Source organism: Mercurialis annua, linkage group LG4 (assembly GCF_937616625.2).
Source record: "Mercurialis annua linkage group LG4, ddMerAnnu1.2, whole genome shotgun sequence".
Classification (NCBI taxonomy): domain Eukaryota; kingdom Viridiplantae; phylum Streptophyta; class Magnoliopsida; order Malpighiales; family Euphorbiaceae; genus Mercurialis; species Mercurialis annua.
In genome coordinates, this window is record NC_065573.1 from 26,702,308 (window position 1) to 26,729,881 (window position 27,574).

Consider the following 27,574-nt stretch of genomic DNA (forward strand, 5'->3'; position numbering starts at 1 on the left):
TTAGGTGTTAGTATTTTTAGAAATTCATTTTCAGCCCACTGGCTGGCAGAGGGGTGGGTCGAACCCACGCCCCTCTGAAGATGCAAAGTGCAGTGTTGCCATCCGGGCCAACACTCACTTGCTAAGATATTAAACCTATCGAATAAATCAAAATAGGACAGATGATCACGAAATGTACATGGAGTTTCTAATATAAACTAGATGGACTGAGAACTTTCTAAAACAGAAGTTTTGGATCCCAGATTCTGCACGCGTCTCTGGTTCTTATAGTAGCATAAACTGACCCTATCAAGTTGTTCCGGGGACAGAAGTGCCTGCATATTATCCAACAATGCAATTTCAGCAAAACACGGGTAATTTAGAATTAAACATTTAATTAAGGAATTAAAAATGATCTAACAGTGGAATAAAAATTGAATTAAATGCAAGATAATAATGAAGGCAAACTATGACTGTAAATGATCAAAATACCTCCAATATCACTAGCTATTATCAATCACGGCTGCTTTTACGCCTTCAATTGCTGTGAGGAAGGGTCAGGAATTGATGACTTCACAAATTCATGTATGGTACCAGCATTAACTTCTGCACTTTCATTAAGTCGATCAACAGAAAGACATTCATTGATAGGTTTTGGCTGGACCTCTCGATGAAGATCCAATGCTGCAAGTCGTTGGGCCAAACAATCGACTTGATCATCAATGAAAGTTTTTCCCTTCTCGACATCAAAAATAAAATGCAGGTCTTTCCTTTCACCACATATTGCATCCTCGCCTACTTGCTGCGGCAACATAATGTTTTCTACCTTAGATATGGAACTCGAGTTACATGTTGTACCAGATCCTTCATTGTTGGGAATAAGCTCTGAATCATTTACAGGGGCAGTATCCTTGCTTTGTGGGCTCATTTCGTCCTTACTTAGGCTGTCATTCATCTCAACGTTACGAATTTTTTCAGCCTTCAAGTTAGGACTCTTTCTACTCGGTATAACCCCTGATAGGTGTTTTCCATTTCTTGAAGCAGTAGAAACGTTTAGTGCAGCATTGGAGGATTCCTGAAGAGGCAAAGAAGATATGGGTTGGATCTCAGTGGTTGATTGCTGAGTACCAATTTTAGTGCCCCTAACTATTATAGTTCTAGCAGGTTGAATTTTTCCAGGCTTTGTTTTGTTCAGCCCTCCACTTGGGCTAACATTTGCTGGATCAAATCTAGGTAAATCAGTAGATACGGTTGGGAGAGATTGCCTGTTTCCATTGGGAGTGCGCGTTGCTGACTTTCCCTGCATAGCATGAAAACTACATGTTAATGTACTGCATGCCTAAAAATGGAAATTCAGATTTAGCAATGAATTATGTTAAGGGAGATTAATATGCATCTTCATTTTTTCTGCCAACCTTGACAAAAGCGTTTCCTACTAGTTCTTGATACTTATAAAAGGGAAATCAGAACTTACCCCATCAAAGAAACCAATCTTTGCTGATGGCATCCGAAGCCCTGAAGGTTTGACAGAGTCTGGACAAACAAGTGGACCACTTCCTGTTGACACTGTCGTCGTACAATCGCTTGGCAACCCAGTTGCTTTGGTACCGTGTCCAACTGAGAATTTTTCATGAGAATGTTTTTTCGAGTCCAAGACTTTGGGTGGATTACCACTGCTGGGGATAGGTCTTGAGCTGTTTGACATTTTATTAAGGGTAGAAGTTGGTGACAACGACTCTGAAGACCATGAGCTTGCAGGTGATATGTTCGAAGATAGCTTACTCACAGACTTCAAATGAGGTGCATTACGAGCACTTATAGGTTGATTCTTAATTCTTGATGCAGCTCTCAATGTGGTTTTGACAATTGATCCAGTGGAAGAAGTTCTGGGACCAATGTTTCTTTTCACAATATTCAATGAATTGTTACAGCTACCATTAGATGAGAGGCTTTCCAGACTATCAATAGAGGAACTTGTCAGCTGGTTCTTAGTAACCACAGAAGGACGTGGAGAGGATCTAACAGGTTGCATGGGCTTGGGCACAATATTTCGTGAACCACCAATAGCAGGAATTTTTCCTCCTCTCGCTGGCACTGTCAAGTAAATCAAAATGTGAGCATATTTCATGTATATGAAGAGCATAAATGGTACTCCCTCCGGTCCATATTATTTGTCGCTTTAGCCTTTGACACATAAATTAAGAAAATAATAAATATGTCTAAATTTATAAAATATTTACTAAATTAACCCTCTTGAAACTTGTTGACATTTATGATTAATTTTTTATTTGTGTTATTGTATTCTTTCAATAAATTAATAATGGGTAAGCTTAGAAAAATAGCAATAAATGCTTCTTGATATTCTAAAGTGACAACTAACAAGTATTATGCACCCTAAAAATTTCTGCAAAAGCGACAAGTATCATGGACTGGAAGGAGTTATATACCGGATTCAAATACCAGTCAAACCTTTTGCATTACCTGAATGAGCAATTGAAGATTTAGCATTATCCTTTTCAGATTTGACCCGGTTGGCCCCCAATCCCAATGAATCTCTTTTTGCTGCCGCTGCTGTAATGGCACTAGGTCTGCCTACTATCTTGGGTGGTTTACAAAGAGAAGAAGTTGCCTCACCATTTCCCAAAGCAGACTGCAAGAATACCTCAAGTCAGAACATACGAACCAGATTCAACTTCACATTGCTCAACTGCTTGTTTTGTACTTGTTTATGTCAACATAGATATGCAACATAAGATCCAAGTTAGCGTACGGCATACAATATGCATCACACACTTTTGATTTCAGGATTCAGAAAATCAGCTACAACGTGGCATGGCTAAATTAGCCCAATAGACGAGTAACATTAAAGTAATTTTGTTCATCAAGTAATGTCTACATATAGCAAAAGTGGTGATACAATTCTTCTGATGTATTTCATCCAAATCACCTAAACTTAAAATTCAAACTATCAAGCAAACACATTCCTTTTGATGTTTGTGGAGGACTAGAATAGCCCTAGTCTACTTTTAGTTAGATGAGGTACATTGCACACTGAGACAATTCATGTACCGGTACAGCTCAAAATAAAATACATTGCCAAAGTATAGAGTAATACATGCCTTAGAAGTTTGTGCACTAGGAGGAGCTTGGTTTACCATTTTCCCTGGCCCTTTTACGGTAACATTTGGCTTCTTGAGAGCATCTTTAGTCTTCAACTGAGATTCACAAATAAGTTCTTTAGTCTTCAACTGAAATTCACAATATAACAATGTAAGGCTGACAACCCTTAAATTTACCTTATTTTGAGGAAGAATCTTCACTTTCCCTGAGGCTGAAAGGTAAGCCTGTGTTAGTTTAAGACTATTATATCCAAAGAGATATGCACAAGTACATGAAATAAATTATTCAGCCAAAATCTATATGAATATGGAATGAGCACTTTCACGGCGCATGAACTAATACGATAAACTTACAGGCAAGAAAAGGAAGGATAGCTGAGAACCTTTTAGCAAACATCAATAGAAATAGAGCTAATTTAAATTATACTTTGACCTGTCCTACTCTGTTATCTGAGCGTAGAAAGAAAGACAAGTTATTAACCAGGAAAAAGATCTAGTCTTATAAACAGGCTCCTGTATCTTTAAATCTTGTCTCTTTGGAAGAAACTTTAACATGTATCAGGCCACAAGAACAAACTGAGATTGGCTCAGAGAAAATATTCTACTGATCCAAAACAACTACTCCCTCCGTCCCATAAAGATAGAAAAAGTACCACCTTTTTTTGTCCCATAAAAATAGAAAAAGTAGAGTTAATTAAGTTAAAAATTATTAAAATACCCCTACATGCTTATCATAAAACATTAAATGCATATTTTGAAAAGATAAACAAATGAGTTATAAGTGCTATAATTAGTAGAGTGGCTTTGGCAAATGTACATAACTAATAAAGTACAAAGGGTAATTTAGACAAATTATCACAAATTACCTATAAATAACTACTTTCTTAATTCTTGTGAAATGGGTACTTTTTCTATCTTTACGGAGGGAGTATAATGAAAAAGCACTCACGTTTGCTAAGTTTAACTTTATCTACTCCAGATCCCAGTTTAGTCTCTGAAACTGCAATGTTGGATGCTTTACAAGATTTCTGAATGGAAGCTCTTATATCTCCAAAAAGGTCATCCTCAAGAGTTGTAAGCGTTGAACAATCAGTAGCCAATGTGGATATTGAATCGGTAGATCTGTGTACATCCTCCTCTATTCCCGGTAACATAGGTTTCCTCTCACTTCTCTCAGCTCCTTGAATAATGTTAGATAACTCATCCGGTTCCAGAACACCTAGTTTAGACATAAGACCATAACACACGAATGACAGAATTTAGAATCCCAAGCATATCAAATGTACATTACAAAATGGCAGAAGCTATATCTCTATCTCTTAACACAATTGAGAACGAATGCCGAGCTCCAACATATGAAACAAACAAAGAGCAAAGTAAAATACCGGCATTCGTGAAGAAAGCAGTATCCCAAGCTAAACTTTTCCGTAAATTGTACTTCTCATTTTTCCTCGTATTTTCTTTTTCTAAGGGTTGAGTTCCTTGTTCATCTCCTCGAAGAGAATCCGCTGAGGTATGGATACCCAGAACAGTTTTATGCTCTGTTGGATCATCTGCGTACACAGTATTATGCCCATATTCTGCAAAATTAGCCATACCAAATTTCAACAACAAAAATGTGAGCTTTTCGGGTGAAAAGGGAACAAATCAAAATCTGTAAAAACCAGTGTTTTCTCGAATCTGAGGTAATCCTAAGTAACTGGATTAGCTCCAAATTAACACTAGAATCAACAATAAATTGAGCTAGTCCTAAGTTACCTGAAAATTGAGGGTCTTGAGAAGGAGAATTGTAGAGGCAATCATCCTCGAAGCTAACGTCAATGAGGCTTAGGCTTTGCCCGAAATGCTCTTCAGATTCATTCATTTTATAATACTAATAGATTACTCAAAGAAATTTCAAAGCTGTTCTTGATCGATTTTAAGAAATCGAACTGGCAGTGGAAATGAGCGGAGAGAGACAGAGAGGGAGAAAAAGATTGTAGATTTTTGAATTTTGGAGAAGCGGCGGTTTAAAGTTAAAAAAAATTACACAAAAAAAACGATATAAATTAAATTATTTATATACGGTGTTAAAAAAGAAGAAGAAAGTGGGAGCGTCTCTCGTGTATATCACTTTGACAGTCCAAAAGCAAAGTAGGCCGTTTGATGATGTACACTCACAGTTTATGCTGATGATGACGAGGATAATTTCTGATATGAAAAAAGATACAAAAATGACCTTAACTTTTACCCAAAATCTCTTTTGGCCCCTCTATATTTTCTGAATCTCAAATATGACCTCATATTTCTTCCGTTAACAAAAACCACACACGACTTAACGAGAACATTCATTCTCATTGAATTATCTGATGTGAAGCTCTTTTTGTGCCACAAGCCTCCTATATGATAATGCCCAAGGTATAAAAACGATCTTATTATTTTCTATGATTCTCACTTAACCATTTAATATTTGTTCGAATCTCAGTTATGACTTTAATGTTTTTCGAATTGGATATCTTCATTAACAAATATGAATTGACACCAATTTTAAGGTTTATGAGCATGCAAAATCATAATTCAATTAAAATTAATAATTTTAAAAAAGTAGATGACAACTTACTAATTTTTATTAAATTGTAGTAATTTTTATTCATGTTACTAATATTTAAAAAATTATAAATATAAAAAACCCTGGTAAAAATTAGTATTATAGAAAATAATAGTATATTATATTGAAAATCTTGATATAGTATAAATTAGGCCAAATGTTGTAAAAAGGCCAAACCTTTCACAAAAATTTCACAAAAGTCCTGACCTTTCAATTTTGTCGATTTTGGCCAAAAACTGATTATTTGGTTTCACAAAAGTCCCGACCTTTCAATTTTGTCGATTTTGGCCAAAAATGAATTATTTGGTTTCACAAAAGTCCTGACCTTTCAATATTTGATATGCCACATAGGCGCCACATAGGCGTCACATAGGCAAATTGAAATCAAATTGAGAGTTGGCCACAACTGAAACCAAATAATTTGTTTTTGGCCAAAACCGACAAAATTGAAAGGTCAGGACTTTTGTGAAACTTTTGTAAAAGGTTTGGCCTTTTTACAACATTTGCCCTATAAATTATTTGTATAAAAAGTATGTCATTTATTTTTTATGTTACTAGAATTTTTCATGCCCATATATTTTTATGTCCATGTCACGTTATATTTGTTAAATAGAGAAATTCAATTCAAAAAACATTAAAATTATAATTGAAATTCAAAATAAAAACAAATGTCAGGGTCATTTTTGTACATTTTTCTTAAGCAAATGGTACGTTGGAGTTTTGTAGCGCGAATGGAGTGCCACGTCAAATTACATAAAGGGAATGGATGTTCTCGTTAAAACATGTGTTTTCTTATTAACGGAAAAAGTATGAGGGTTATAATTGAAATTTAAAAATATAAAAGGGCCATATGTGAGATTTGGGGTAACATTAGGGCTATTTTCGTACCTTTCCCTTTCTGATATGTAGTGAAGTAAACTTAGCCCTCTAAACGACTTATCGTAGAGATCGTCTCTCCCGCCAACAAAATTTTGACAAACACTTCATCCGCGGTAGTGCGTTACTGTAACAGGCACGGCGCCAAGCAGAGAGACGACAGCTGACATCTAACGATCAATCCCTAGCAGATTAGTTGTAATGTATGGGTGTAATGGAGAGAGCACTACCAAATTCAGCAACCATTCTATTTCCATGAACAACTTCAGTGACATGGATATCATTAGCGCTTACTTTCCGTCCAACGATGATTTCACAGTCGACGAGCTCAAGCTCGTTCTCATTTCTAAACTCATCAATTTCTTCTCCATTGGAGATCTCGCTTCTCAGGTATTTCTCAGGAATCTATTCTTCAAGTTTTTTTTTATTGTAGAAATGATTGCATTTTTCATTGGTTAGCTTAGGTTTTTTTTTGAAATTGAATTGGAACAGGTGAAGGAAGACAGTGGAGCCTTCTTTTTACCAATTGACTTTCAACAATTTCGAAAGATATGCGATGTTGATGAATTCTATGCAATTTTAGAAGATAAACCTAAAGTTGCTCTCTCTTGCTTGGCTGCTGCTCTTCATAAGGTTGTTCTGCAACCTCACCTCGGCTCATATATTATTTTTAGCTTGTATCTTTGTGTATACGAGTGTGTATCTCACGCAACGGTTGTGGTCAATTTTTATAACAAAGCAACGAGTATTTGCTTTAATTATTGCTTGTTTTTTATCATTAAATATTCCACATGGCAAGTGCTTCATTCGTTTGTTGCATGAATGACATGACACAACCGTTGTGTTCGTATAATTATTCTTGTGTATACTACTTACTATCATTTGCTTTGTTGCATCAACTTTCATAAACAGGTGCTTTTGACCAAATTGGAGGACAACGTTTTAAATGATGGCACCAAGATCAACATTCGTCTTCACAACTATCCTGAATCAATGATTGCTTTGAGAAACCTTAAAGCAGCATACATCGGTAATTTTCTTTTAAAGTTCTAATTGTAATTTTGAGCTTTGCTTAAAGACTATGAATGATTTGTATCACTGGGCGAAATGGCAGATAAGCTTGTGTCTGTCAGGGGAACCGTGGTGAAAATTAGCACTGTTAGGCCTCTAGTAGTACAAATGAGTTTTGACTGTGAAAAATGCAAGTGTAATATCGTACGCGTGTTTCCTGATGGGAAATTTTCGCCACCAACTATTTGTAACTTGAATGGCTGCAAGAGTAAAGCATTTCGTCCCATTCGGTCTTCTGCCCAAGCCATAGATTTCCAGAAAATAAGGCAAGCACTTCAATTTATTCTCCATCTAATAAAGATACCCTTTTTCCTTTTCTTCTAATTTATTTTTGTGTTCCTCATGTAGGATACAGGAGTTACTGAGATCAGAAGATCACGAGGAAGGCCGGGTTCCTCGAACTGTGGAATGTGAACTGACTGAAGATCTTGTTGATGCATGTATTCCTGGAGATGTGGTGACTGTTACTGGAATTATAAAAACAATCAACAATTATGTAGATATTGGAGGAGGTAAGGTGAAAGATATGTTCATAGGATTTGCACGACCGATGAGGTTCCAAATTATGGATCATTGCTATCTTATGGTTAACTTATCAGTTCTTTATTCAGATATCTTTCATCCACTAACAATATCAAAGTTGCATTGCAGTATATGACATAGGCTTCTTCAATTCTTAATATTCACAGGAAAATCAAAAGGCAGAAATCAAGGATTTTACTATTTGTATCTGGAGGCGGTTTCCATTAAAAATTCCAAATCACAGTCTACATCATGTGATTTGCAAGATTCCGGTTCTAATGCCAGAGCTACAGAACTCTCTGATCTGTTCTCATTTTCTCCTCGAGATCTGGAATTTATTGTTAACTTCTCGGAAGAATATGGTTCAGATGTCTTCCGGCAATTAGTTCAATCCATATGTCCTTCAATTTATGGACATGAACATGTTAAAGGTACATCAAGTGTCACTCTTACTACTATTCCACTCCCACTATCATCCTTAAAAGAATATGAGAAGTGAAGAAATTAATTGTTGAAATTGTTCAGTCCCATTTGCATATCTTTGCAACCTGTAGCAGCCTCTAGCTTGAAAAACAAGTAACATTTTCAACCTATGCATTTGTTGGAATGTCGATCATTAAATTCAAGTCTACCTTGGATTCTGATTTCTCAATGGCTCCGTTTGCCCTTGTCATTATAGGTGTTAGTCCTATTTTTAACCTCGTCCCATATTATTGAATGCTAAGCAGTTGAATGAGCAATATATCAATCAAAGAAATCACTTGGTTTTCTCTAGTTTTTCAAGTTAATTTTTGTCTAAATGTTGTCTTTATCTTTAATAAGAGAGTAATGCATGCATTGTGATTTTCTACGTTTAAACAGCGGGAATAACATTAGCCCTGTTTGGAGGTGTGCGCAAGCATTCAATGGATCAGAATAAGGTCCCTGTTAGAGGAGATATCCATGTCATAATTGTTGGTATGCTTCTTGTCTTCTCCTATAATGGCATTAAAATAGGATAATCTATGTAAATGGGAGTGAGTGTAATGTTAACAAAATCTTTTTTATCTGTTACAGTTAACAAAAGAGAACATGAACTTGCTAAAAATTGTTTCCTATTTTTGCTAGGTGATCCTGGATTAGGCAAGAGTCAATTACTGCAAGCAGCAGCTGCTATTTCTCCACGTGGCATTTATGTCTGTGGCAATGCTACGACCAATGCTGGTCTCACTGTAGCTGTAGTCAAGGACTCCATAACTAGTGATTATGCATTTGAGGCTGGTACGAAATGCTTCTCACTTCTCTTTTTTTAGCATTGTTCTGTGATTAATTGGTTTACAATTTCAAAATAAAAAGGGGCTCAACCTCAATACTTGGACTTGTTTGCTTCAATGCCTACATTTTCTCTACCCTTTCAGTTATTATATAAATGCAAGTGAAAACATCATATGTGATCTTTGTTTCATCAAGGTTGCTCCATTATGACTAGCAGACTAGGAGGTCCTATGTTCAAACTGCAGAGATAACCTCATTGCTAAGCGAAGGGAAGATTTTGCACATTATCCTTACCCAAAATCTTATACTAAATAGCACGGAAATAGAAAACGGTAACGACATGAAACAGATACCAGAAACCGGCATTTTTTTAATTAGAGTACAGGTGGGAGAAAATGTGTTAATGTTAAAAATATAAGGATATAATTATAAATATTAAAATTCAAATATATCAAAGTTATTTATAAAAAAAATATTTTCATGTAAATGCTGTAATTTCTTTAACAATTAATGAAATAAATTATTTAAATATATTTAAGATTTTAGTTAATATTAAATAATAATTTAATTTAAACTCTAAAACAATAATTGAAATTAATACATTTGAAGTTTCACAATCATAATAAAAATATATATAACTCAATAAAAATAAGAAGATAAAATTTCTTATGGATCACACTAATAATAAAATTTATGGATAACTGATTAGATTTTTATTGTTTACTGGTAACTTTTGCGTTTTTTTAGGAAATAAGTATTTTATTAGGAAACGGGTGTCTATTTTTTGTTATTTACCGAAACAGCCCTGAATATTTCCTATGAGTTTTGGATATACGGAAACGTTTTGGAAATAGAGAAATGCAGCTTCCTCAAGGTTTAAGTGCTACTTAAGTGTTATGCAAGTATGTAGCATAATCTTTCTTAGAATGAAAAAAGATTTAAACAAGCTTTAGCCTAATGGTAAGCTTGCTGCTTTGGACCATGAAGTCATCGGTTTGAGTAGTGAAACGAGCCTCTCAGAGAAAAAGCAGGGGATGGCAGGACACTTATTGGTGGTGAGCCCGATCTATAGTGAACCTAGGTGCATTAACTTGTTTATAATTAAATAGGAAGGGAACATGTTGACGGGTGATATTTACTGGTCTAAATTGTTAGAGCAGCTCTCGAACGCTGATATTGAGCTATCTGAATTGTGATTACACCATATATCTCCTAGACTCGTGGAACAAAATCAGAAATTCCATATGTAAATTTTGAAAATATAAGCAACAATTAAACTTTTTAAGATACTCAAGATGGGAATTTCCTTAAGATGCCCTGCAATAAATTAACTAGCAGTGTCTCAGTATCTGTATCATTTGAAAAGTGTAAAATTCGGTTTACCTTGAGCTCAAAGATATGCCTGCAGCTTGGAATTGTTGTAAGAATGAATTATTGACACTGAGATCTACTGATAGGTGCAATGGTGCTAGCAGACAGTGGTCTGTGTTGTATTGATGAATTTGATAAAATGTCCGCAGAACATCAGGTTTGTCATCGATTCCTGGTTGATTGCTAGTTTCTTTCATTAATTCATTTGACGTCTGCTAATAATGCATAGTAACCACAGGCTCTTCTAGAAGCCATGGAGCAGCAATGTGTCTCTGTTGCAAAGGCTGGCCTGCTAGCAAGTTTGTCAGCACGAACTTCTGTTCTAGCAGCTGCAAACCCAGTTGGTGGTCATTATAAGCAAGTCCTTCTCTATGTCTGTTTATGAATTCTTTTTTTCTCAGAAAGTGGATGGTGCTACATAATAAACTAAAAATGGAAGTGGAATGTCACGGAGAGTAGACATTTTCTGGCAAACATTCCATGTTTCGTACATAATATAATAAGAATTCATGCAATGCCTGTAAAATTTGTAATCCTTGTATATATAGAGGTTGCTATAGTTGATACGTGAAATCCAAATTGCAGCCGAGCAAAGACGGTGAATGAGAACTTGAAAATGAAAGCTGCTCTTCTCTCTCGATTTGATTTGGTTTTCATATTACTTGATAAACCTGATATAGTATTGGATAAACAAGTTTCGGACCACATTATGCAAGTAAGTTGTTCTTTCTTAAAACTCCTGGGGATTTGACCTGAATTTGTTCATATCTGTGTATCATGATGTCCAAGTGTCATAAGCATTGTAGTAAATTTCCAAACAATGTAGCAATGGAACTTGTATTAGAATTAAATTTATATTAAATTGTAATAGATCTAGATTTAATAAAACAAACAGTGGATTATAAATCAACTAGTTTCTAAAGGACCACGACAGATCCTGATGTGTTTCTTGAGCATATGACTCTTTCCATCTTGCAGCTTCATGCTGGCTATGGGGAACATGCACCGGCAGCCAAAAAGCTACGAATAGGTAGTGTTCTTATGTTTCTCCATGTTTTTCTTTTCTCATTAATGGATTGAGGAGATATTAACAGAGTGTTTTTGCTTATGGATAAATATTCTTTTACATAAAGTTTTGACATGTATATATAAATTGGCAGCATCACAGAGCAATGGGGGCATAAATATAGGTGTACGAAGTGGTTCCCTAATTTCAAGGCTGAGACTTGAACCAAAGAAGGATGTTGATTTTGCTCCTCTGCCTGGTCCACTTCTTCGAAAGTATATTGCTTATGCAAGAACTTATATCTTCCCAAGGTGATTTGATGTATATCTCTTACTTTTCGAATTTAACTTTGTTTCTACAACTGTAAACATTTGCCAATTCAGAATCAAGCCTGTGCATGTTTTATCCCAATGAAATAGGATGTCAAGACCAGCAGCAGAAATCCTGCAGAAGTTCTATTTACGGCTTAGAGATCATAATACATCTGCTGATAGTACACCAATAACAGCAAGGCAACTGGAAAGTTTGGTGAGACTAGCTGAAGCTCGGGCTCGGCTAGAATTGAGAGAAGAAATAACAGCACAAGATGCAATGGTGATTTCGTTGTTCAACTGATCTTAATTTTTTTCGAGCCTGTATTCATTTTTTAGTCGTATTAGAATTTTCTCCAACTCGTGCTGAGAGTTCAAACTTTTTGGCTAATGAAGCATTTGCCAATTCTTGAAGCTTACCTCATGCAGGTTAAATTTTTTATAAAGATGTTTACAGGTGACGACTTCATGAACACTATAATAATAGCTTTCTTCGCCTTTTTAGATGATCAAGTGCTAAAAGATTTCACAGAATCCGTGTTTTTACTTGAAGGACGTGTGCCATTTAAATAAACCTCAAGCATCATAGCAAATTAGCTTCTGGTTGATTTTAATAACTTCCTAACAATATTTCATTTTTGGCATCTGCTATACAGGATGTTGTTGAAATAATGAAAGAGTCCTTATATGATAAGTATGTTGATGAGCATGGTATGGTTGATTTTGGTCGGAGTGGAGGAATGAGTCAACAGAAAGAAGCAAAACGGTTTCTAAGTGCCCTCAATAAGCAGTCAGAATTGCAGCAGAAAGATACTTTTTCTATTTCTGTATGGTCAATTATTCTTTTGCTATCTATGCCTTTCAAAACCAAGTCACTCCCTAACAGATGCTGTGTGTGTATTTTCAGGAGATTTACAGTTTGGCAGATAGGATTGGTCTAAGAGTTCCGGATATTGACACTTTTGTGGACAACTTAAACAGTGTCGGTTATCTACTCAAGAAGGGACCAAAGACATTTCAGGTACTGTGATGTGTAATCTGAAGATCTAAATGCTCACTACGCTCTTGTTAACGTCCAAATATTGCCATCTTATTCATATTTAAACATTAACAACTTGTTCTGTTTTTGTTCAAATCTTCATATTTAGAGAGAAAGCGAGAATCTTTATTGTTGATAAAAAAATTGGGGTTACAAATGTTATACTACTGATCTTATAGTTACAAACAAATTTCTCTGCTAGTCTTATTGACTCATTTGTAACTAACTTCTAATCAAGCCACTAACGGTAATACACGTGTCTAGTATCGTAAGTGATTCTTTCTATGCTGTTACTCGCACTAACATTCAGTTACGTGAACGTAATTTTTCTATCAGCTACTGGTTGATTTAATGACCAGCTGCAGCTTGCTGGGAACCTCTTTCTAACGACTGCAATTTCTGATACAGGTGCTAACATCATCTTATACGCGAAGTCAATCATCAAGGTCTAGGTGCTGAAGTTCTTTTTGCCTAACTTGAAAACTCAGGTAATTTTCACAAAAAAATATCTCTGTAAAACTTGTAAGTCATGACCTCAAACACGCAGTTGATGTCATAATGTATAGAAAAAGCAGCAGTTTTTTGTAAAAGTTGTATAAAGAATGCTGTTTATACATGAATCAATTCAGAATTCTCTATTCAACATGACACATTTGAGTGCATTTCTTTTGTACAACGTAACATTACATCTCAAGTATAAGCATCGCACCATCAGTATTATTCAGTAGGTCTGACCCCAGTCACTCCCATAATAAGAATTTGGCAAGCCTAACCAAAATTTGAAAGCCTCAGCTGCTCTTTTCCGCTCTTTTCTCCTGTCGACCCTAGCTTGTGAGGCATGTTTACTAGTAAACATCGTAGAATGCATTTCTACATATATTTTCTTATACTTAGTCTTATTCGGCGGTATTCCATTTTCTTCCATACACGCCACTATTTCCAGTGCCTTCTGGAAGAAAGCAGCCCTCAAACAAATATCAGCCAGGGTATCAAGCAAGCTCTCGTCGGGTTTCAACTCCGGCGGTAAAGGTGAATTGGAATTAGAATTTTCCCCATCTTTTTGCTTCATCAGCCTCTCCTTCACTTCCTGCCATAATATAAGTGCTTCCCCTGGTTTTCTAGCCAATGCTATTGCATTTGCTAGACTTCCATATGTAGATACATTCGGGTAGAACCCACTCTCCTTCATTTTCTGGATTCTTTTCTTTGCTTCTTCAACCAATCCCAGTTTACAGTATGACTCAACAAGCATATTCCACGCAATCAAATCAACTTTCACTCGCTGATCTTTGAACATCTCGTTGAATACCTGATCAGCCAACTTCGGTTGACCTGACAAGGCAAATGCTTTCATCAAAGTAGTGTAACTTATCTTACTCGGAGCAATTCCTTTCTCTCGCATCTCGTTGAAAACCGCAAGAGCCCCTGCACTATCACCAGCCTGTATACACCCATCCATCAGAGTATTATATGAAACCACATCGGGTTCAATCTCAGCATCATTAGCCATTTCTTTAAGTAACTCCTTAGCTTTATCGATCTGAAGATACTTGCAATGGCCCTTGATCAGAATATTATACGTGATCCGATTAGCAGGCACACCAATTCTTGTCATTTCAGCTAGTACCTGACGAGCACGGTCCATAGAACCTGCCTTAACAAGAGCAGAAATAACCGTAGTATACGCTACATGGTCAGGATGACTCTTATTATCATCCTGGCGCCTCATTGCCTCGAGCATTCTTATAGTGTCACTTATGCGGCCTTGATTCATATAACCCTTCATTAATGTAGTGTAAATTCTAGAGTCGGGTGCATAAACCTTAGGCAACAGCGGTGGCTCAGAATTACGAGCTTCAATAGAATTCGGAAGCAACTTGTCAAACACATACATATTGTTCCTACTTTGATTCAATCTCTTATTATTCTCAATTACAAGTTCCTCATATTGACTCAAATCCTCCATATTGGCCTCTCTAAGTATCTTACAGAGATCTCTTCTTCCTTCTCTCATTGCCTGAACCATTTTCTCCACCATGTCGAGATCGCCAAACCCGACATATGCAGCAACAAGAGAATGCAAAGTGGTCATACACAAAGGAATTTTCTTCTCAATCACCCTTTCTAAAACAAACACAAGCAAATCCTTTCGATCACATCTCGCACACAATTTAATCATAATATTATACGTCAAAATATCGGGCTTAACTCCTAACTCAGACATTTCATCGAACAGCTGCAGGAACATTTTCCCATCACCTAAATTAGCACAAGCATTGAGAACATTATTAAAAGCAGCAGTGTCAGGAGTGGTATCAGCCACCACTGCCACCTCAGAGAAGCGGCGTACACGGCGGAGAATTGAATGAAAGAGCTTGATAGCTTGTCGGGGGCCGTCGTCAGGAGAAGAAGCAAGGCGGCTGAGCACAGCTGACCAAGCTTTAACATGAGGTAGATACCCAGAACGGAGCATGGAGTTTATTAACGAAACAGCATAGGGTAGCTGGCCAGATTTGGTGGCGGAGACAGCAAGAAGACCGAGAGAATTAGCGTCTAGACGGTGGAGCTGGCGCTCGTGGCGGAGGCGCGTGAGAATGGACTGAGCGCGTGAGAGGCTGAGAGGTGTGTTTTGATAAGAGAGTTGAGAGACTAAGCGGCTGAGGCAAGTGGGGTTAGGAAGATGAGGTAATTGAGAGTAAAAGTTCCAAGCTTTTTCAGTTTGTCTCTGGCGGAGGAGAGATAATAGAGTTTGATCATCGTTAGTGTTAGTAGCGGAAGAAGCGGGGGCAGTAGAAGAAACGGAGGTTAAAGAGAGGTCAGGGGATGGTGGGGCGTTAGTAGTGGCGTAGAGGCGGAAGTGGCGAGTGGGTTTGGAAGAGACGGAGGAGCAGTGGAGAGTGAGGGAGTGGGGAGGTGGGCATGGAGATGGAGAAGAAGTAGAGGAGGAAGAAGAGGGAAAAGGTGGGCTAATCATGGCTGGTGATGGAGATGGTCCATTGCAGAAGAACAGAGCAGTGAGAGGAAATTAGTTTAGTCTTAAGTTTTAAGTGTGGTGTGGAGAAGAAGAAGATAAGGGAAGGAGGGAAATATGGTTAATTTCGTTTTAGTTTTTGAGTGGAAAAAACATCAAATACGTTCATCACATTATATCCTCTTTTTCTTTATTCTTTCTTTTTATTTTGGCCAAATATCGTAAAAAGACCAAACATTTCGCAAAAATTTCACAAAAGTCCCGACTTTTTAATTTTGTCGATTTTGGCCAAAAACTGATTATTTGGTTTCACAAAAATCATGACCTTTCAATTTTGTTGATTTTGGCCAAAAATGGATTATTTGGTTTCACAAAAGTCCCGACCTTTCAATATATGTGCATGCCACGTAGGAGGCACATAGGCAAAATTGAAAACAAATTGAGAGTTGGCCACAATTGACCAAATAATCTTTTGGCCAAAATCGACAAAATTGAAAGGTCAAGACTTTTGTGAAACTTTTATAAAAGATTTGGCCTTTTTATGATATTTGACCTTTTATTTTTAAATTTTTATTTTCTTTTTTCTACAAAGTAATGGAATTTTGAAAAAAATCATCTCCACTTGAGTAATGGGATGAATTGCTTATGTTCAAATCAGGTTTTGCTTAAATATTTCCTCCTAAGCACATGTCAACCCACTATAATACATTTTTTTAATGGCTGAATCACTTTAAAATATCAGATATTTTATATTTATAATTTAACTAAAATTTTACTAAGTGTTGTTTAATTTTGATATTTACATTTTAATTATAGCCAATTAAAAATATTAATAAAAAACTTATTATTAATTATAACTAAATTATTCTTTAATCAAAACAATTTATCAAACTTAGACTACAATTGACAAAATTTAAAAGATAAATTATAAAGAAAAAACAAAAAGAAATTGACAATTTTTGTTAATAAATAACCTTTAATTTTTTTTATCACATAATAACCTTATTGAAATTATGATTAAAATTTTCTTATCGAAAGTAGACTGGAAAAGGAATTGAGCTATCAAAACAAACTCTTTTGAATTTAACTTTTTAAAAAATTTATAAATAAATTTCACTAAATATATGGATTTATTAATTCCATTGATTGAAAATAATTTATTAATTTATGAGTATATTTTTAAAATATTAAGATTTTAAAACAATTCATCACAATAATAGATTTCAACTTTTCCACCTCTAAGGTGGAAAATTAAATATCAATTTAGAGATTTATAAATTCACACAATCTTTTATCCAACCAAATGGTGAATTTTTGACATTCAAAATGCATAAAAGATTGGAGCGATTAAGCCTCTTTCAAGTAAAAATGCAACAAAAACATAGATCATAAGAAGTTTATATACAAGCCAAAAAGAGGCAGAAGAGAGTGTACTGGCCATGCTTGGGTTAAGCAAGTTTGTCAATCACATTAATAATATGTTACTAAAACTAAAAAACTAAAAAACTAAAACCCAAAATCCAAAATATATTTCCATTTCCATCCAAAAACCACCAACTAGCTCTATCTGTATGTACACAGATCTGCCATAAAATGTTCGAAAGTCAGTTCTCTTCCTCTGTACAACTTCCAAACCTCTATAAACTAAACTACCTCTGTCTTCACCCCATGTCCGTGTCACAACAAAGTGTTATCGCGGAAGATGAGGAGCTTCCTCTTGTTTCATAACAATCAGCTCCTTTTCTAACCAAAACCTCCACCAGCAGTGTCGCGCTTGCTCACCGGCCGTTCATTCTTTTCCCTGTACATAAGCACCTATCCTAATACTTACAAATTCACAATCTATGCGGCTACGAAAGGTGGAACGAGCCTTGCCCTTCTGTTATGGCATACAAAAGCTTCTCTTCCATTTTTTCCTGCACATACGCGGACCATCTTAAATTATCTCATTTGTAGCACGGAAACAGAAATGCCAAAATGAGGAACGTCGGAACTATATTTTTACAGGAGTTTAGAAGTTTCATAAGCTTTTGTAGAAATGAAAATGGAACATCGAAATCAAGGATTCAAGAAGCTCCCATGCAACATAGGTTTACAGTGAAGTATACAAATCCATGCTAAAAGGGCCATCAAGGTTACCTTTGAAGTATAAGGTGGCAACTTCAGGTAATTGGCACAAGTCATCACACTAGGTAGGTCTAAATCTACGAAGTTGCTAGAATGCTGTATAAAAAAAACAAGAATAAGAGTATTATCAACTTAGACTGAAATCTAACAAAAATCGAAGGGAGAGAGAGAATAGGGACAGATAGAGATGTATCACTGCTGCAAACCTTCCGGACAATTGTCAATTTTGGATTCAAAGATGCCAGACCTCCCAGAGGAAGCCGTGGTGCCCCCGTTACAAACTGCAGAAATGCTCGCTGTTTTTCTCGATTGAAGTCTTGCATAATTTCCAATAACTACAATTTGCATAGCAAGGTGAGCAAGCAGTTTTCACTTTTCAAAGTCTACAAACATGCAAGATGAATGCTAATAATAACAGTGACGTATATTCATGAGAAGTTATGTTGGTATGACAGAGAAAGAGAGCAAACATTAGATATTGGAGGACTGCTAGCAGTGTATCCATGATCGAACTTGATATGATCCAAAAGCTCATTATACTGCTTTAACAAAAAAAAAATTACAACACAGCTTAGAAATGAAAACAAGTATACAGAAGTATATGCTTATCAATTAACAGTTGATGTCCTTACCGCCCAAATGTCATGTTCTCCACATAGTAATCGCTCTAGTTCCTCCTCGGTAAAAACCTGAAGATGCTTGATTGGGAAAACCTAAAAAATAAAAATAGAAAAAGAGATCAGGCAAATGAATCAATAAATAGACAAGACATGCTACTCTCAAATTTTTGCATATAAACTAAGTAATTGAAACTGAAATAAAGTCGGTACATTCGACAAGCATGACAAGAGAGATAAAAATCCTATTAAATAGTTAGCCAATTCAAGGAAACAGCATGTCAGCTACGGGGAATAACTTGAAATTTGAAATGCTCAGGGGAATGAATGAAAAGAGGAATAAAAAAAATTGGCAATCTTTATCCAATAAAGTGCCTGTGGACATTCATAGGGGGCTTAAATAAAAGAGCTTGAGAAATCCATCTAAATTGTTACATCAAGTGACACATTACACATCAAGGAAAGGGATAAAAGACAGAAAATTCATTCTTTTCGGGGATTCTTCCCATGAATGACACCCCTAAACAATTGTTTACTTCACCAAATAAACATGATGTGATAGAACACACCTTATTAAATCCAGACTTGAAAGCTTCAACTTGTCTGGAAATTCCAGCATGTATAGTAGCATCCACAACAAGAGAGATATACTCTTCCAAGTTATCCATATTTACCTATAGAAAGCATTTACAAAGATTATAAGTGTTCACATACCAAATTAGTAATTTTCATGTCAGAAAAATATTCTCTACAAATTCAGGGATAACTTGCCATTTTGTGATCTTGGTGAAGAATGTAATCAGGATATCCAGGAAGAGTGAAGTCAAGAGAGAGATCCTCAATTCTGGTATTCCGAAAGCATGCATCAAATGTTGAACATGAGTTTTCTCCTAAAGCTGATCCCAAGAACTTCTTCCTCTGAACCAGAGCCTGAAACTCTAACAGTGTCCTGCCCAATTCGGGATCAAATGACTGAATATCGTACAAATTAAGTTCCTAGATATCAAAAGAAGAGGAAACCAAAAAATCAGTAACCAAGGTCCAAAATCAATAATTTGTAAATAGTCACATGTAAAGCCATTAATACTTTCAGTTAAAAGTTGGAAGAGAACCTGCTGAAGAATAAGCTTATAGAAGGCTTTGGAGAATGACAGATCAAAGACTCTTCCATCTTGAAGAGCCTTTGCTACCATTTGACCCATCAGGACAAAGTTCTTAATAGCTTCAGAAAACTGCATCCCATAAGATGTATCTAGCATTGGTGACCAAGGACGAGGGAAAAAGCCAAAAGAGGACATCAGAATTTCAGCATCCTCCATATGCAATCCTTTCCTATCTGCAAATAAATTATGGTCCTCCCTCCACATGCCAAGACCGGATTTTTGAAACTCATGACTGACCAGAGTATAGAATTCCACTGTCGGACCAAGACCGCTCCCAACTTCTTCATTGTATACAACTTCAACAGGGACTTTCACATGAGCATAAAGGTCCATCATTTGGGAAGCAGACTCCAGAATCCTGTCACGCCAAACTACAAACTTCTTGCCTGGCGAACTGCCTGAACCTGTGCGCCAATCTCTTGAAATTCCTGAATTGTCTGCTTGAACTGGCCGAGGTCCAAATGCTGACAACCTGAAGTAATTACATCTTGCCTCAAAGCTGAACAAAAAAGGGCATGAAGCCATAAGCTGATTGCACCACAAGGGCATACCACCTACATTCACAGCCAAAGAGTCCCTCATCTGTTGTTCCAGTTTTTCTGTTAACTTACTGCTCACAAACTCATTTTGTGAGACTGAATGAACTGCTACCCTTAAATTATCCAAGTTATCAATTAGCCCTTCAGAAAATGCATGCACTCTTGCATGAGATGTCAGGTGAAATGTAAACCTGTTCAAGCCCTCCAAACTTTTAAGCATGAATATTATAGCATAAGTAGGGCTCGACTTGTCCAAGTCACAAGTAAGCTCACAATTAAGCATGCTGGTGAAAAATGAAGTGCACTGCATATAGTTGTCTATCTTATCCAAAATAGAGGAAGTTTGAGCTGAATTTTGACATTCTTCAGGATTATCATCTTCACATTTTGCAGCTATTCTATAAGTGAGTGTGTATGCTTGACTCCAAAGTTTTGCTCCCAAATTAAATTCATGGTCAGCTTTGATTTTGTGCTGGAGAATTGCCTGATATAGTGTCAAAGACCGGTTCAACTCTTCTCCTTCCAGATAAAATGCCAGTTTTGGTACAGCATCATCCTTGCCAGAGGATGGGGAATTCTGACATTTTCTACTGATGTCTGCTTGCATTACCTGCTCTGCAGAAGCCTGAAAAATGCTAAAGTCACTAACAATATAAGGGGATAAAAAATTGTGCCTTGCTTTCATTAGCTGATTTAGAAAACCTGCCTTCATAGTAGTGAGCAAGCAAGCCATGAATAACTGAGGGAACCGAAATACAATTGCAACAATCTAGTTAAGCAATTACAGTTCTACAGATGCATGAAAAATACTTAAAGTAAAAACAACAGCAATAATCTAGTTAAGCAATTTGAAATCAACTAGGGGAAAGAACTACTTACTGCGTCAGTATCATGTGAAGGTGAAATTTTGCCATGATTTCTCATTTGAGAATTTACAAACTGTTCCAGTGATGACTCTGATAATTTAGCCTCACCCTCCTGAAAAAGCATAGGCAACAAAATAAACTAAGGATTCCAAACTATTCATAAATAGGGGGCAAAGGGGACGAACATGCAGAATTACGATAATTTGACCAAAAGATTATTCACAGATTTATTAAGAATGACCTGCATCTTGGACAAATCAATGGATGTGCTGTCGGACTGCAGATGAGCTGAAGTTTCACCTTGGCTAGATTCCATATTTGAGGGAATTTCATACTGTGCACTTTCCATTGGATCCAACACTTGAGCAACTGCTTCTTTTTGTTCAGTTCTTTTTCTTCTAACTTTAGGTAACAAAAATCCTTCAATGCAATCCAAAGAAGAAAATGGATCAACAGTGACAGCATCACCCGAATAGTCAGAAAGATATTGCTCCTCTTCTCCCCTCAAGAAATGAAGTTTCAGGCACGGGTAAGGAATGCAACGTCCATGAGGAACAGTTATGTACCAGTTCCTTTGCTTATTAGATAAATTGGTCAAAATAACAGGGAAATTCTCCAAAGAAGATAATGCACTTTGCAGTTTTCTTACCAAAACTGTCACTGGCAACTCTTCGGCGAGGCTTGAATTATAGGAAAAGAGCCTAGCGAGCACCTCGAATCTTTTTTCCACAACATAATAATGGGCATGTTTATCAAGTTCTAATCTTTCTCTAAGATACAGACCATTTGTTATGTAATTTACTATTGATTTCACAATTCCACTTTCAATAAATTCAAAAGTAGAAACAGATTCTCTTCCATTCAGCTTTTCCATAACTTGATATAATAAACAATAAAATCTTTCCTCATCTTGACTGGAAACATCAACCTTTGCAGACATATTCATTATATCACTCAATGAAGCAGAAAGTTCTCCGAGCTTCCGCAGGATATCTGTCACTTCATGCTCAGAGTCACAAAAATCAGGAGCCATGTAAGTGGACTTTATGTGCTCTGCAATGCTTTTAACACTATCTTTGTCAAGCTTGCATGTTGCTGTTTCTGAGGCGAGAAGAGACTGACCAGTGTCAACTGCATAGCATAAGCATCTTAGAACAGCCTTTGAGGCAAAATTTTGACTGGGCTCAGATGGCAGCTGGATGCTATTACATAATGGGAACATTAAGTCTGAACTTTTTTCTGGCATCAATAGAGAATCAATGGCAAAAAAAACACCCTCCTTGATGAAAGACTTCAGGAACATATCTGCGAGCTTCTGCAAAAGTATCTCAGCAATTTGCAGGGCCAATATCAGCACATGGTGATCCTTCCGTGTAAGAACACCAGCCAGGAAACTGCCACATTATGAAAGGTTAGCTTTACCGAAGCACAACAAATGTTCACTAATTAAATATGAGAAAGCCCAGTTCACCTTGGAACGTTTGCATTCTTATGTAATTCAACAAGCATGTCGGATTTGCTGAAATTAACCAACTTTTTGATAATAGATAGGCAGCCATAGCAAACATACAAGTTTGCACCAGAATTAACCACCTGTTTGAGAGATGGAAAAATCATAAAGAAATGAAAATGGATACAAAGCAAGTGATGAGCTATGTATCAGACAACCAACCTGGACCAACATGGGTAGTATATCACACCCAAACTTAAGCAAGAGATCAGGGTGATTAAGTAAAAATGATTCTTTATCTGACACTTCTTGTTGATTTGGATCCTTTGGTACGGGAGGAAGAAGCTCATTTAGCAGCTTCAGAACTTCATGTACCTACAGGAAACCTTTGTTAATTTCTTTTCAATACGACTAAACAAATATTTAATTTACGATTGACACAATAACCTCAAAGAAAAAGAGATGCGATTGATGAAGTAGAAGCGGTGATGACATTGCAATTATGTACATGCCTCAACTCTAATGCTGTTGAAAAAGTACAAACATTTTTTTCCAGAATCTCCCATTCTCAATCATCCACTAAATGACCTTTTTTTTGAAACAAAAAGACCTACTACTACTTAATCATCAAATTTATCAAACTTATACTCTTTGCTTCTTAGAATTTCACTAAAAGAAATGTCAGGATAGACATCCTTTTATATTTTATTACGCTCCATTTTTTTACACATATTAAAAGGTATAAAAACAACATTATTAAGGTATTTCATATGTTGTCTAAAAATGTCATAAATAATTTCTGAGAGAGATAAAGTAAGAAAACTGCTGTATAGTGAAAATTGTAAACCTGATTGCTTTGCCCATCTACAGTATAGAGGGAAGACATTCCATGTGTTACATCATAAGCAGATAATATGTCCTTTAAAGTGCTGCTAATGTTAAGCTCATAGAGAGACCTAAAAGCAGCTAATGAACCAGAAGCAAGTTTGACAAGTAGCCCAAGCAAACCCTGTCAACAAAACATAAAAAAAACATGGAGATCTTCAGTTGAACTAAGAAAATAAACATCCTAATATAGATACAGTGATGCCGTTAAATGCCCATACATTGAATATCAGTTGGGATAGAGTGGTTCGGCCGTTCAAGTGTAACAAATTTGCAGCTTGATTCACTACTCCATGCTTACAAAGTTCATCAAGCATCTCAGGAGACTCGCTGACTCTCTCTGCTATTTTTATCAAGCAAACAACTACACTTTCAACAACCTGAAAAGTTGACACAAGAGTTCACATTTAAAAGGTCCAATTTTTTGAAAAAATAGCAGTGTTAAAAACACATCTACCTAGAACAAATTCAAAGTAGTTCATGCCTGTTGATCCTCATACTGTAGAAGATTGCATAATGTCGGAACAGCCTCCATGAAAAGAGAATGGCGTTCAGTCGGTAACTTCTTGCATATATTAACCACTGTTGAAAGTGCAACCCTCTAGCAAAGACAAAAGGAAAAGCAAAGATAAATTGCTTATCCACAAAAAAACAATCGCAAACAGCCAACACAGGTGAAAATTGGGCAAGAAGAAACCAAATATTTGCACATATCTACTTTCCACGGTCACTTACTTGTACACTTGTGGAGAAGAAGTCTATAAAACTTAAAACAGCCATAATGGCTCCAGCCTGTAAGCATGGCAGTGGCTGTTCCCTTGATATTTTCTCCAATGCTTGCAAGCACTACAGTAAAACAACATATGTGTACTCAAATAATACTCATATATAAATCATACATGTGAAACATGTCTCCTTCACGTAAATAAAACCAGAAGTAAAATAATGTGCATTAGTTGAAATCTACCAAATATACCTGTTCAGCTACATCTAAGTACTCGATGGCCATCAATCTTTGACAAAGAACAGTAACCGCATCATGTCTAACAAGAAAACCAGATGCTCGAGGAAACAAATCACATAGATAAGTTAAAGCTCTTATAGCCAACAACATAACATCCGGGTCGCTCTCATTCCTCGCATGCTGAACAAGAACTGGGCATAATGAATCTGCCATCATACCAGAAAGAGAATCATCGGAACAGAATGATAGAACTTCACACAATTCTGCAAGAGCCGCTAATTTCCCTGAAGGCTCAGTCCCCTCAGTCAAATTGGATAAAACAGTAGTCAGTCTTCCATTATCGCCAAGTGATCTCTGCCTCTGCACATGGCGCAAACTACTCTGTCTTGCTATTCCACCACCAGAATCACAAGAGCCATAAGCTGAATCCCTGTCAGGATCTTCCTCCTCTGATTGGCTTGAAGCTGAACCCGAAGTTGAAGCAGAGGATGAAGTGTCCATATCAGCTTCCCGTGCTTCGGGTGTAGAATTAGTGGAATTAACATGAGTTTGAATTGATGAGTTGGATGAACTTGGCTTAAACTCCGAAGAATTACAAGCCCTCTTATCTGCCGGCAATTCGTCAGGCATCTCAGCTCGTTTTTGCCCACGATTTCCCATAGTCTTTTAGTTCTGTCAGTGTCTAAGACTTCAATCAGAAAACAGTTCAATCCTACAACGGATTGAATTTTGATCAGATAATATGGAAAAATTTGCCACTCCCATTCCCACAAATTCACAAAACACAAGTTCCTAAAGGTCAAACAAAAGCAATAAAGTTGATCATAGGAACAACACCATAGTTCTGAAACTACCCAAACAAAGTCTAGTTGATCAAAATTACGTTGCAATAACAAAAAGGTCAAACCAGTGATCAGATTAAGCATTACCGTTATTCATGTCAGCACTTTAAACCATCCAGAACCCAATAATCATCACAATCAACCAAACAAACACACACATATTAACGCCATAAATTAAACCAAAAATCAAATAGCAGAATCATCACAGCAAAGGTAAAAAACAACAGTAAACGATATAAACGCATGCAAAACAAAACATTACAAAAGAACAATAGCAAGAACAGCAGTGATCATCAGTTCGAAAAGAAAAAAAAAAGTTGATATAGTATTATTATATTTGTATTGTATCATACATCAAACATATAAAAAAAAAGAATTAATAAAAGTACCTAATAATGGTGGCCTTCGAAAAAAATCGAAGACCTAAAACAGTTCTGATATTTGAATCCCTAAAAAGCTGAATTGTTATTGTGGTGCAAAGGATGAGAATGAAGAAGGTGGTGATGATGATGATGATGGAAATAGAACAGAGGAGGATGTGTTTTAATATATGTGTGTGTAGGCTAGGCAGTTGATTTCTTTTATTATATTTTTAATATTATTTTATGTTTTCTATTTATATGATAAAAAAAATTAAATTTTTTTAGGTTTCTTTGGGCGGAAGGTTGGAGATAAATTCGACAAATTAAATTTTATCTTTTTAATGGAGAAGTTTAAACTTGGAAGATGACAGTAATTGAGCTTAATTCCATTACTACTACTGCATTTTCCTTTTTTATTTTTCTTAATTCGTTATTTGGTCCTTATCAAAAATAATTACTTTTTTTACAGTTTGTTTGATTCTGATTTATTTTAATTTACTGTCGGCCCAGCCCACTGTCATTTTTGTGAATTTTTTAGAGATTTTTTAGACAAATACACATCAAACACATACTTATTCTCAAAAATACTTTTTGATAAAATTAGTTGAAATTTACAGTTTGATCAAATTCTTTTATAAAAATATTTTTCTTATTTGTAATTATATGTATTCAATTTCTAACAGTTTGTTATCGGTTTTCACTAACAATTTACTAATGATCTACTATCAGTTTACTAACAATATTATAAAACATGTACTAAATTAGTTTTAACTTTATTGTTTTTATTTATAATAAAATAAATTTTATTTAGTTTATTATTGTTTTACTGAAAAGTAAGTTAGTGTACTAACAGTTTACTAAAAAATAAGTCAGTTTACTATGGAATAAGTTAATTTACTAACCGTTTTACTAACGGTTTGCTAATGTTTACTAAAAAATAAATCAGACTCCTAAAATTTATAAATAGAAAATAATATAAAAATTTAAGTATATCATAAACATAAAGTCATTCTGTCTAGTACTTGGTAACAAAATTTGAAACGAAATTGAAATATAGCCAAAAAATTGGCAACTCTTTAATATGAATGAAATGTGAGATTTTAAATTGAAACATTTTGATAAAGTTTTGGTACAACTTAAATTTTTAACTCGCAAATCTATTTCAGCTAACCTTAATCATAATCTCAGCCGAATTCAGCTTCGTTATTGTGGTTGTCATTGTTCTTGTTGCCAGCAATCCCACCGCTGTCAGCATCTCCGCCAAAGAATCCAACAATCGAGAGCCCGTTATCGGCTTAGCAATTGACAACTCATCGCCGCCGCCATCAAACCATTAATTGACAACCCATCGCCGCCGCCATCTCCAGCAAACCGATAGATCCGCAACTCATCGCCGCTTTAGCGGCAGCCTTACGATACAAAGTACTTTTGTTATTGTCGGTGATGTGGATTCTGTATATTTCAATATTTTGAGCGTAAAAAACATCAAGAAAAAACGTAAAGAAGAAGGGAAGAAGAAGACTGATGTATTTTGGCAAGGGGATAAGCGTGTTCGTATTACTGAGAATAAATAGTTGTTTAATGGTGTAGAGTCTAATTTCCTCAATTTTTTATTATGCTTGAGAAATTCTTTAGTTTAGATTGTCTCAAAAA

At 35.9% G+C, this 27,574-nt stretch overlaps 4 protein-coding genes across 5 annotated transcripts; 1 reads left to right on the plus strand and 3 right to left on the minus strand.

Annotated features, from left to right (window-relative positions):
• Nucleotides 1-136: 136 nt before the first annotated feature.
• LOC126679400 (uncharacterized) lies at nt 137-5,143 on the minus strand. Its single transcript, XM_050374419.2, has 9 exons — nt 4,857-5,143; nt 4,484-4,678; nt 4,048-4,317; nt 3,276-3,310; nt 3,099-3,194; nt 2,461-2,629; nt 1,454-2,073; nt 472-1,279; nt 137-314 (listed from the first exon to the last, which is right to left on the minus strand). Exons 1-8 carry the CDS (start codon nt 4,960-4,962, stop codon nt 509-511), a joined length of 2,262 nt encoding a protein of 753 aa, XP_050230376.1. The 5' UTR covers nt 4,963-5,143; the 3' UTR covers nt 137-314; nt 472-508.
• Nucleotides 5,144-6,596: 1,453 nt separating this feature from the next.
• LOC126677134 (probable DNA helicase MCM8) lies at nt 6,597-13,783 on the plus strand. The gene is made up of 17 exons (XM_050371604.2): nt 6,597-6,951; nt 7,054-7,194; nt 7,474-7,591; nt 7,676-7,898; nt 7,981-8,144; nt 8,322-8,585; nt 9,016-9,111; nt 9,262-9,414; nt 10,866-10,936; nt 11,018-11,136; nt 11,365-11,494; nt 11,758-11,809; nt 11,940-12,096; nt 12,205-12,379; nt 12,753-12,923; nt 13,004-13,117; nt 13,544-13,783. Exons 1-17 carry the CDS (start codon nt 6,763-6,765, stop codon nt 13,592-13,594), a joined length of 2,388 nt encoding a protein of 795 aa, XP_050227561.1. The 5' UTR covers nt 6,597-6,762; the 3' UTR covers nt 13,595-13,783.
• Nucleotides 13,744-16,254, minus strand: LOC126677135 (pentatricopeptide repeat-containing protein At3g09650, chloroplastic). The gene has a single exon (XM_050371605.2). It carries the CDS (start codon nt 16,107-16,109, stop codon nt 13,857-13,859), a length of 2,253 nt encoding a protein of 750 aa, XP_050227562.1. The 5' UTR covers nt 16,110-16,254; the 3' UTR covers nt 13,744-13,856.
• A 1,234-nt stretch (nt 16,255-17,488) lies between these two features.
• LOC126676965 (E3 ubiquitin-protein ligase UPL4) lies at nt 17,489-26,125 on the minus strand. Of its 2 annotated transcripts, XM_050371347.2 has the most exons (18): nt 25,949-26,125; nt 24,730-25,429; nt 24,489-24,599; nt 24,238-24,354; nt 23,975-24,133; nt 23,716-23,877; nt 23,091-23,243; nt 22,890-23,011; nt 21,660-22,812; nt 21,432-21,530; nt 19,963-21,177; nt 19,622-19,846; nt 19,420-19,524; nt 18,866-18,946; nt 18,704-18,772; nt 18,440-18,568; nt 18,246-18,329; nt 17,489-18,022 (listed from the first exon to the last, which is right to left on the minus strand). In XM_050371347.2, exons 2-18 carry the CDS (start codon nt 25,375-25,377, stop codon nt 17,957-17,959), a joined length of 4,698 nt encoding a protein of 1,565 aa, XP_050227304.1. In that variant the 5' UTR covers nt 25,378-25,429; nt 25,949-26,125; the 3' UTR covers nt 17,489-17,956. The 2 variants fall into 2 exon arrangements, with proteins under 2 accessions (XP_050227304.1, XP_050227305.1); XM_050371348.2 differs by lacking the exons at nt 24,489-24,599; nt 24,730-25,429; nt 25,949-26,125 and having other exon boundaries at nt 24,211-24,299.
• Between the last annotated feature and the right edge of the window lie 1,449 nt (nt 26,126-27,574).